Source organism: Seriola lalandi, unplaced genomic scaffold (genome assembly GCF_002814215.2).
Source record: "Seriola lalandi dorsalis isolate HSWRI2012SDOR001 ecotype SW California unplaced genomic scaffold, Sedor1 jcf7180002054901, whole genome shotgun sequence".
Classification (NCBI taxonomy): Eukaryota; Metazoa; Chordata; class Actinopteri; order Carangiformes; family Carangidae; genus Seriola; species Seriola lalandi.
The window spans coordinates 5,925,212-5,937,273 of record NW_019525453.1 but is presented as its reverse complement, the minus strand read 5'-3'; the positions used below and the strand labels follow the sequence as shown (position 1 = coordinate 5,937,273).

General features: G+C 39.0%; 1 protein-coding gene across 3 annotated transcripts in view; it reads left to right on the top strand.

The window, feature by feature from the left end:
• Positions 1 to 12,062, top strand: part of scara5 (scavenger receptor class A, member 5 (putative)) — a 92,445-nt gene that overhangs the window by 9,581 nt on the left and 70,802 nt on the right. For 2 of the 3 annotated variants that reach the window (XM_087180363.1, XM_023430023.2), the window contains exon 3: positions 2,120 to 2,248. In XM_087180363.1, coding sequence (XP_087036489.1) covers positions 2,120 to 2,248 — 129 coding nt within the window. Of the gene's footprint in view, positions 1 to 242; positions 297 to 2,119; positions 2,249 to 12,062 lie in introns of those variants that run through there. The other variant, XM_087180364.1, reaches the window with a different exon arrangement.

The following is a 12,062-nucleotide window of genomic DNA, read 5'->3' as shown; positions in this document are numbered from 1 at the left end:
GTAGATCCTGCTTTTCTTCTTTCTTTCCAGTTCATCTCAATGCTAACTGTTGGTCTTGTGTGAAAGCTGATTCTTAAAATGTTTTGACACCACTGGCACAGTATCCTGACAGATTTTCTTTTCTTTTTATGAAATGACATTCTGTGTATTTCACTAAACCCCTCCCTCAATCCAGTCATACTGTAGCTTAGCAACCGTAACTAAGCACGGAATGTTTGTCAAGCTTTGGAATCTTGTGAACATTCTGAGGAGTTGTGAACTAGCGACAAATACTCACTAACCAAAGAGTTTTGAAGGTAACGTCTTTTTTTTACTTCAAATCCAAAAATATGAGACAAAAAGCCTGCTAACCTGCTAAGTTAGCCAGGCATGCTTACCTAGCTAACCTAGCCCTTAGCCCTCTCATCTACGGCCAAGAGTTAGCATATCTACAGCTAAGTACATTCTTTTGTAGGGTGTGCGGTTACAAAGCCCCACTCAGAACTGGTGTCTGAGCCTTGTCCTTCCCTTTAGTGAATTTTGGTGTGTTGCCCTGGATAATTTTGCTAAACTCTTTAGCTAATATTTATCCTCAAACCCTTATACCTTTTTTAAAAAGTGAATATATTGTTTAAAATGCAAACAACTCACATAACTCTTGCTTTTATGTTGCTTGTCTAAGTAAGATTTTGTCTTTTAAGATTTATCAGGTTGATTTTATGCACATCTTTCCTTTTAGGCTACTTTAGAGGAACAAATACTGCTATTCTATTCAAATGTTTTCTACAGGGATGATCACTTGTGAGCATACTGACTTTTTGCCTGAAACCTGTAGGCTAAGCTATATGCTCGCTAGCTAAAAATGAGAGGCCTGCCTTTTCCAAAGTCATTCTGAAATCAACGATTACTTGTTCCAAAATTGCTGTTATTGCATATGAATAGGTATATTTATAGATTACACTTTATATTGTCTTTGGTGTGGCTCCTGCTGACCTCTAATGGTCGGGTACAGCTTTGGAGTAATATTTTCGGAAAATAAAACTACTTAACTTCACTTTTTCAAACAACACTTTTTTTTAATATATCATTCCTTTTCCAATGACTGATGAAGGTTGTGACTCCAGAGCAACTCCCAAAATCTCTTCATCTTCTTGACCTGAAGGGAATGTTCCCTCAATATCAACAGACTAATCCCTGCCTCCTGCCATCACACACACACACGCACACACACACGCACACACACACACACACACACACACACACACACACACACACACACACACACACAAGGAAAAACCACTTCCATCATAACAGTATTGTGTCACTTTTATCAAGACTAATTCTCAAACATCTGTGTGACCCTGAGAGGAGTGTTACATGGTGACATGAATTATAGTAATAGTTCCACAGTGAGCATTTTCATTTGTGTAATTCATATAACAGAGTTCACCTGTGTAAATTCAATTTTATTAATGTATCTGTGCATCTGTACATGTATGTATGTGTCATAATGTATGTCTTTGGCCTTAAAGCAATAATGTCTTAACCATTCCCTTATTAACAATAAGTTAAGACTTCTAGATTTGCCAAATAGCTACAGTAATTTCTGATCAAATTTATATTATAAATTTAATGCCAGTACGACCTTTTTACGATAGGAAAACCAAGAAACGCTTTAAATGTTACTACTTACTTATGTCGTCAAATGTTCCCTAAGCTATGAAGTAAATTACCTGATTGCGTGTTTTACAGTCTTCAGTGCTTGGTGTATGATCTTACCCTTGTATTTATACAGTACTGGATGTCATCATATTAATACGTTTTAGGCTTTATAATAAACGTCTTTATAATATTTGTGTAGCTACAACCACGAGTCCTTGTTTCTATGGATACTCCTCAGATTTTTTTAGACCTGGAAAATTTAACCTTGATTGCTTTGATACTCACCGCACACATAATACTCCAGCCACTCCAGCCAATACTAAACACAGTTTTAAACACTTATAACCAAGTGGTTATTCATATTCCCTATTTCTGTATTATACATGAGATAACTTGTCATATTCATAATATTTGCACCTCTATTAGGACTTTCTTTCCCTTTTTTTTGGGTCCTAATTTTTTTTTCTATTTTCCTCAGGTTCTGGAAAGCGTCGCAGGAAGCAGGATCAGTGCTGCGGTCACCTGAACTCACTCTCAGCCATCAAGTATGCCATTGTTTCCCTCTACATCCTGGTTCTTCTCACCATCTTTGGACTCTGCCTGGCAGGTAGGAAGAAAAAAAATGACTCTTATCATGTTTTTGGTTACAATAGGTATATACTTCCAGGGTTCAAATTACACTGTGGCTTTCGCGGGAGCCCTATTTTCCGGTGTGCACCGCTACTTCACATGTCACATACACATGCATACATATAAGTGTGTGGCATCGTGGTCAATAACTACTACTTTACTTACCAGTGTTATTACTGCGAATGTTACTACTGCAGGCAGTTAATACGTGCTGACTCAGTGATGATGATTTCAGGAGGCTACATAAATCTAGTGATTTGAGTGCAGCGCTGCCACGCATGGATGGCCGCAGCAGGAGTAGACACAGAATTGTTATAATAAACACACAACGTTGACTTATTTATATTATTATTTTTTATTTCAGGAACCTTAATGTATAGAAAAATAAAATATAATTTGTAAAACAAAAGTTAACAATTTTTTTAGTGCTGCCCCTAAACGTCTCAGGGGAGGCTTTCAAGGGCGCTTGTATCCTTTTAAGGGGAGTCGAGCTCCCCTTAGCTCCCCCGTAATTCGAACCATGTACACTTCCGTGTACCAGAGTGCATGTGTACCTATTGTATCCGTATGATTTAGCCTTCAATATGTATGTCTTTGGTTAGCATAAAGCACCTTTTTTGTATTATTTTGTATTTTTTCACTTTAGGATCATAGGAGGAGTTCAATGTGTTCATAGTTGCTACTTCCAAAAAACGTGCGTTATATGTTCAAAACAGCTTCCAAAGTTGATATTTTAATTATTTTAAAACGCGGTCAGTATTGCATATTATGAACATTTTGGATTCATATTTGTTGGTCTTTCACAAGTTGCTTTCTGTCAGATGCTTGCTAGTAATGAAGATTTAAAAAAAATTATGAATTAGAATTCACTATGTCTGTGTGTAAATTGTGTGAGATATATAATGAGACAAACCTTTAACATACCTGGAACACAACCTAAAAAGAATGAATCAAATGACCTTGCCATATTGTACAGGACGTGTCTATGCAGACATCATTGGTTGTATCCCCGATAATGATTGAGGTGATCCTGCCAAACTTTTCTCTTGTGCAAGTCCAGTGAAATGACTCTCAGCTGAGGCACTTCCAACACATGTTGTGCTTTTGCAAAGTGTTTTGATAGTAAATATGATTTTATTACTCTAGCCTAAGTGTTTGTTTTAACATCGAGTGGGGAAAAATGTGTCACATGATGTTGATCAGCTCACACCATATTGTCTGAGATGGGTTGTTAGATAAAAGTGTTGGATGTTTATATCCCACACAGGCGGTGGGTTAGTTTGACTATGGCTGTGATGTTGTGGTGCCGCTATCAGATCATTTCTCAGCTGTTAAAGATTATTACCAGTTTGTCGGAGAGAGACGGAAAGGAAGGGAGTGAATGAGAGAAGAGAGGAAAGATAAGAAGAAAGAAATGCAGCAGGCAGAGCACTGTACTGTAGAGAGAGAGAGAGAGAGAAAGAGAGAGGGGGCATATTGTAAGTCTTTTGTTCTCAGAGCTCTGTTATGCAGATGACATCAGCCATTCCTTAAGGTTGAATTGTAATGAAGGACACACACATGCACGTATACACACTTGCACCATAAAAATCCCACTTAGTTAGTCTTAGGTAACACTCTGGGATGTGGTCTGCAACCTTACTCCCCTCTTAAACTGTCTGTTCTGGTTTAGCATTGAGAACACACACACACTGTCTCCCACACACATGCACGCAATGAATAAACAATCATAAGAAGCATAATGTAAAGTCCTGCTGGTGATTGTATAGACTTTCTATAGTTGACAGAATTAGACATTTTACTGCTGAGAAGTTTGTAATTTAATGTTTCAGTGCAAAAAGTTGCACAGATCTCTGTATCTGCTTAAAGAAACGTCACTCTGTCCTTGGAGATTTCTAACCTGAATCGTGAAATCAGTTTTCCAAGTGCAGTGCACAATTGACCTGTCTTCTTCCTCCTGCTGTTGTAAAGCTCAGTACTTGTGTGACAGATTTAAACTTAATTCCCACATGTGAATGTTACGTTTGTCACAGCATTTTTGGAAGCGTGACAAGCTTGACCTTTTACACAGCGACATAAAAGACGGAGGAGAGATAAAGCGTGACGGTGGTTTCTTAACACGCTGGCTCCTTTTGTGCTGCATGGTTCCCATACTGCGCCTCATCCGTGGCTGTGGGATAGCCAGGATCCCACTATACAAAACGGTCTTACACAAAGTTGACCATGAAGCTACAGCACCTTTTTAGCATGATTAATGAGTTGGCATCACAACTTATTTTCTAGTTGAGGGGTCAGCATCTAATTTGTTGCCTATAGAGCAAATCAGCACCTGTTGACTGTCGGATTGAAAGTATTGAAGTATTGAAAGTCTGGAACAAATCCAGTTTAGTGCTTTAATGATTGGATTTTGCATAGTAGCACTGATTTGATGCATTTTTGGCTGTGAGCCGTGTAAGATGCATGCTACTGTAACAGGTCGTCCTCGTCTTGACTCCATTGTTGCCTCAGTCATCAGGCGTTGAATCGTCGCCCTGTGGCGTCTCCACCAAGACGGACTCACAGTTCAGGCCAAGCACTCTGTGTCAGTAAAGTCATGATTTGCCTTGTGCTAATCTTACTCCATACCCTCACTGTGAGAAAACATCCACACTCCACAATATCAGCACATAAATGGCCCCACCCAACATACATGGGTCGTCAGGGGAAATGAGCATTGGCCATGACAATGATTGGTCAGTGTCCATGATGTAGTTCACCATGTCTCTCAGCCAAATTATTAGAATTAGAATAATCTGATACAGTGATTATCTCAAAAGACAAAAGTAAAAACTCAGTGTTGTACTGTTTTATACAGGTGTCCTCTGAACATTCACAATTTCATTATGCAACTGTAAAAGAACAGTAATGTTTTTAACCTGGTGTGTTTTTGTCATTTGCCCTAAACATGGATTTTCATGGACACTCATTTATTTTCTATGTATTATTAGGGGTCCAAGCTGCTGGAAGCCGGATTGTTTTTATTCTTGTTATTATTCTTAGTCTTTCTTATTTTTCTCTGCTAAAGTTGTTAGTGTAGCAAAAACTACTGGAGAAAAAACATGAAAATAAAACTAATTGTCTGAAAGGTGGCACTGTAATAATGAAGTATAGGTTTATGCAATTTCCTCGAAAACGGCTTGGGCTACAGTCAAAATTCTTTTGCCATTTTGATCTCTGAAATCTTCTGCATCTTTGCTCAAATGGTCTTCTTCTTTAAAAATGCTTATCTTTTCAGTGATTTTGAAAAAATCAAACATAAACCCAAAATGAACTAGTCCGAGGCCGTTCATCCAATTCTCATGACGTTTGGTCTAAATCATCTACTGACAATGCTGATGACAGGTTATTAAAATAATTTCAGTTTGTTAATCTGTTTTAAAATTATAAACTTTTAGTAGTTTAGATCAATTTTACACTAACGCTCATAAATCAAAATAGGCTAATGCTATTGTAACCAAACTCGGTGTACGCCTGCGGACCTTAGCTCCTAGCATTGTTATAGAGTCTGGGGATATTCCGACTCTAGGGGGTGCTACATACGCAAAAGGTTTGTATCTCGGATTTGGCAGCATGTATTTCTACAAAATTCGGTTCATTTGATCTCGGGTCATTACTTAGTCTATGAATAAAATTTGGTAATGGTTGATTAAAGTGGGTGTGACTTATTACAAGAATTCCAAACTTCAAATAATCACAATAAATGACTCGTACGTTCTACAGAGCTGATGTTTTTTCAGCACATACTCTGAATGATGATGAACGTTTGCTTCACTGTAACCGTGGTCAATTCAGAAGTCCATCACTTTATATTTTAAAAAATATGTTAAATCAATTACCTTCTATATCTCCACAAGTTTTCATTCAAATGCTACCAAAATTGAAACAGACATTCTCCAGATGGTAGATATCAAGTGTTTCAGACCGTGTTTGGATTGGACGAATGGTAAGTCCTCAGTGATATTATATTTTTCAGGACTTTCACACCAACGTTTTGTCAGCTTTAAGTGTTTCAAAGTCATAAAGACAGAAATACCCCAGTTTTGCACATGTGATGTCATTGCCTCAACTTGTGTGTAGGCAGGTGGAGCACATGGTTACCCAGTGGCAGAACCAGTAAGTCACCATCTCTGGGGAGACCAAGGTCAGGGGTTCAAAGTACCAGATGGCCTAAATCCTGCTTCAGTCCTGATTCAGCAAAAAACAACAACTAATACATATGATATTTATATGCTTGCAAGCTGTTTGGACCCCGATAATTGCTGCTAGAGGCTATATTTTGTATTATTATTATTATCATACAGCCTCTATGATAATGGTAAGCAGTTAAAAAAGAAAGGCCAGCGAACATAATCCTACAGCAAACAGGACCAGCTCAAAACTGCTCAATTATCAGTTTGATGATGGCTGTCACCCAATAAGCGAGACCCGTCAAGTGTATCTGACATATTGGACAGTTTCTTGAAGTGATCTATGAGTTAGTTTGTTTGTTTTGAACGATGACCTCATGCTGAAGCTAAATGCTGTTCGGAAGACAGTGACTTTGAGGGTATAAAGGTGGAACTTGAGGCCAAAAACTCATCATTGGTACATTATGTAATGAAGCAGGGAAAGTCACCCACATTTCTCTAGCTGTAAAAAAAGAAAAAGTGCTAACCACCCAGCTCCAAAACAACTCTTCTAACTTCAAGAGCTAGAGTTAGAGCCACGGACAATATTTCTTTCAAACATCACATCTCTGTGATTGGCACAAAGTCGGTGGAACCGTAATGTGGAAATTTTGATGTGTGAGTTATGGAAATTAGCTTTAGCTGTTGTTATTTCATATCACTTGGTTTGTGACACAGTGCTGTAATAAATTCCAGTGTCTTTAGAGCTTACTCTGCTGCAGTTCCTCCTCCTCCTCCTGGTTGATTTGGAAAAACCCTGGCCTGACGCCACAGTAGCATCATAGCCAGTTCACCCGTGTGTGTGTGTGTGTGTGTGTGTGAATGAGAAAGCCTGTGGAGGTGTCAGACTTTACGGCTGTTACCTTTTGCGAACTCTGCTGTGGCCTCCTTGTAAATGTCAACTCTCTTATTAGAGGAGGGTGAAGACAAACAGAGTCCGATGGAGACAGAGAGAGAAAGAAAGAAAGAAAATTGCATGGACAGAAAAATGAAGGGAAATAGAGTTAGAAAAAGGTGACAGGCCCAGTAACAGGTTTAAGAGCTGCCTGGCTTCAGACCAGCAGGATCCTGGAGGAATCAACCGCTTTCACTAATCCTAATTTCATTTCAAGACCCCCCCCCCCCCCCCCCCCCCCCCCAGCCACCCACTCATGCCGTAACCACATGGCTGATGCCATTAAATGGTTGTGGCTGTGTGTGTATTCCCAGGCACAGAGATGTAGTTAAGAGCTTGGAACGGGTTGGTTGTCGTCACAGAGGTATTTGGTTATTTGAGGCTTTTAGATGAGGTTGTTTTAGAAAAGCAATCAAACTGAGCTTTTCAGCCGGCCTCTCTTAAACTAAATGCCGACCATCCAAAAGCTAAGTGGCTCCAGCATAACTTCACGGGAGGCCCCCCTTTGCTACATGCGCGCGCACACACACACACACACACATTCATATGATGCGAGCGCGCGCAAAAACGCGCCCGCAACGGCTGCCAGATTTCCGATGTGAACACAGATTCGAGTCTGTGTTATCCGCATTTGCTTTTTGTTTGAATTCTCACTTGACTCTGACTTTTTTGTTTTTTTTCCACCTCTTACTTCGCCTCCTTGGCCTCCTCCCAACCTCATGGCTCCTAGTGATTCCCCGTGCTTTCAAACAAATCCATATTTCAGCCTCATCTCTGGCTGCACACATCTGCATTCATGACACGATAAGTATAATAAAGTATTTTCTGTCTCAGCGCATCTGATCCTAAATCTTAGTTTTGGGCAAGTGGAAGGTGGGAGAGTGATAAACAGAAAAAGGAACAGAGACAGATGAAACAAGAAATGACAGAGCATGAAAGAGCCAGATGAATCCTGCTCCATTCATCAGCTGTCTTATCACTCCATTACGTCTACAAGCTTATCTCCGTGAAGATACGAGAGAGCTCTGTCGGCTCTGATCAGGGGCCACAGCAGCAGCAGCAGCAGAGAGATTGGTCCATAATTGAAAGGTCACATGTTCGGTTCCCATGATAGCCAGTGCTGAAATGCCTGTGAGCCACATCCCAGACTTTTATCATCTCAAAGGCGCCTGCTTGGAGAAACTTTTGTCTTTTGCAGTCACTTGTTTTGACTGCCACAGCTCGAGAGAAGTGCCATTAATTAAGAGACACGTTTTGTCTTTTTTGCATTAAAGCTGCACTAGATAACTGCACCAGCATGCAGGCCAGCCCAAATGGTGGCCAGATGCAACTTGAGTGACGTGGCTTTGCTTCCCAGAAACCCTGTGGACTGAGTCCCTGTTTACATGCACGGACTCAAAGGAGCAAGGGCCAGTTGCCCAGAACACCTTAAGTTTTCTACTCGTATACGACACTTTAAGTTTTAATTTCTCCTTAGCTGAGCGACTTAATTAAGGGTGTTGGACAGAGTCTCTTAAAAGGTTTCTTTAGTTAGGGGGAAAAGAGTGAAGGCATTTGCAGCAGTGAAAGAGATTTTACAACTGTAAAATTCAACCGTTTCCATGGAGACTGTTGATTTCCTGCCATTAGAACTTGTTTTGAGGGGACCTTCACTACGGTGTTCAGCAGTCGGTAATTTCGAGCATTTAATCACACACAGCGGCACACCACTGATCTGTGGACATGACATACCTTGACTGTACATGACCGGAAATGTAATGTGGCTTAAAACTGTAGAGCGATCATTAAGCTACAGAAAGTAGGGGTCAGTCTTTTTCTTTGTGTGTTGAAGTGATGGTGGAGAGGTTTGTCCCTTGTTAATGAGGCCTCTTTGGACGGCGCATTCACTGTAGTCTTGGAGAAATTTATGTGTTTCACTCTCAAGTTTTCTGAACAAGGTGCAAGAGGAGAAACTCTGTTATCAGGGATCATTTCAGTAATTTATTTGATCGTTTACATAGAAAGCTTACCTGGAACAATTGTAAAGATTTGTGGTGCGTTCTCCAAGACTCACTGAATAATTGCATTTTTTAAAAATTCATTTTGATAAATGTTTTTTGGGCGACCTCCAAGAGTCTTTCTTTTACTTTATAATGTTTCCCATGAGGCATTACATAACAATGAGGGCCATGGGAGGTTCAGATTGAAATGAAAAATAATAGGAGATAAGTATGTAAGAACAATACCAGTGTGTTAACATGGTTTAGCCTGTAAATGACATATACAGTCATTTGTATTACTTTAAACCATTTTCCACATGTGTGGGAATCAAAATGAAATGTCATAACATCTCATGATACAGGTTATTGGTTGTTCCAAAGGGAAACAACTATCAGTTGCAACATCTCTGGATTGTTCAACCTCACTGTCAGTCCATTTTTTAAAAACATGAACTACTCCATCTCCAACGGCAGAAGGCTGAGACTGAAACTTGTGAAGAATCAACTTCTGCAATGAAAGAGACGTTGAGTTTGTGATCCCACAGAGAGCTCAGTTTCTTAGACCCAAATGAGTTTTATTGTACAGGTTCTGGCTCTATAGCATGAAACACACCTCTTCTTGGATGCAGTTGATTGGCTCATATCGCATGTGACACTTGAACTAAAAAGAAACCAGATGCAGAGCTTTGTCTGAAGCCGCCGCCTTTCTGTTGTCTCTCGTTAATGCCAAAACTTCAGCAGCAGAAGAGAGTGTAAACTCCATTAGAAAATTCCTAAGCTGTTTCAGAGGATTTTGACTGAGTACATCCAAAGAACTATAAACAAACTAAGTTTGCAGATGAGAGACTGTAAAACATCACTGCATATACAGGACGAGAGGAATAGGTGAGAGAGATGCCCTTTTATAACCATTGTAGAAATGGACATTTAACTGGAATATTAAGTATTTTCAAATGCAGCCATGCCTATTCAAAGTGCTATATTCATTCATTCAACCTTTAATTAAATCATGAAGAGTCATTGAGGACATGCCCTCATTTTCAATGCTGTTGAGAGTCCCTTTAAAACACTAAATACACACAGAATAATTCATGACAAAACAAACAAACAACAGTTGAACAGTTAAAAACAGTTACGTCCCCCCACACCAACCAGAGAGGATGAAGAAGAAGTAGCACATTTGACAGCAAAGAAAAGAAGTGTTTGAAATAGAGGCAAAACCAGAATTAACACTGACGTTGCTTTCCACTGCTGGAGGCAGCTCTGAGTGAGTAAAGGAACAAAGTTTGATGCTGAATTCACTACTACTAAGTAAACGTCTGTTAATGCCAAATGAAAGCACTAAGTAAGATTCCTACAGTCACAAGAGATGTGCAGGCAGGGCCAAAAAGCTCGTCATTTGGCTCCCCTGGAAGAGATCAGATTTCATCATCACAACATCATCATGCTTCAGTAGCAAAAAATCTACAATCATCATTCATGCACTCATCCGTGCAAACAAGAATCTACAATATTATTCAGAATAGAAAAGTACTAAAAGTTGACGATGATGAAATTCTTCACATATTAAAAAAAAAAAAAAAAAAAAGATCTGAGAACTTGCGACCATGAGTAGGCAAAGGTGCAAAGAAGAATAAATTGTAAGTTTGTTTCACAAGAAGCTGTATCACAAAAAAATGATGTAATCGTATTCACGAAAAGTTGAATCGAGGACAGTTGGACTGAGGCCTCTTGGATGAGAGGTGAAGTATCTACAACCAAGTCCAATTGCCCTCGATTCAACTTGTCTTGGAAAACAATGACCTGGGTGACTGAGAATCTCCACAGATATGTAATAGTAAATACGCTGGAAATGGCACATTAAAATCATTGCCTTCTTCTGCTTTATCCTGGACCAGGACAGTGAAGTCGCGGCTTAAAAACGAAAACAAACTTTAAAAAATACCAAAAATAAATGCTTTGTGGAGGTCAGAGGAGCTGCAGAGTCGGGCGAGTATTTCTTGTTGGTTCATCACGGTGAGTTACCCCTCTCGCATTACACAGTTATTTGATCCATTGGTAATATAAAATATTGTTAAGAGCAGCTTCAGCTCTCTTTTTAACTGTGATCCAGATGGTCACATGGTTTGGTTATTAGTTAATCGTTCTAAAAACACACATTTCTTTCACAAAGATTTTTAAATTGCTTATTTGTGTTTTATTTTGTATCTTGAGTAATTTGAGTAATTTGTCTGAATGTTTTTGTTGTTTGTTTTGTTATTTTATCCTTTGTAATCTCCAATTTTGTGCTATATAAATAAAGCTAAAATTAAAAGTATTAGATAGATAGATACTTATTAAATTCATGATTATATTATTATTATTATTAAACTTAGCTTTTTAAACCTTAATTATAATCATACAGTCATACGCAAGGCAAAGGTTACACATGAGCTTAGTTATTTGCCCCATCGCTTTTCATTGTTCACATTGTGCTCAGATTTATCTACATATGATTGTATGTGCAGTAGCTATAGAGTGTATGTAATTCTTATTGTTTCCTCTTATTTGTCTGTAGTTTTATTTTCTACAAATACTATCTATATACCCTTGGAAAGAACCCTTGTTTCCTGTGTGAGGAGTTGGGATGGTTTTCATTGCATTTTGGCCAGACACTGCTACAAATTTTTTGTTCCACATCTGGAGTCAGTAGGAATAACAAGTTGTCTAAAA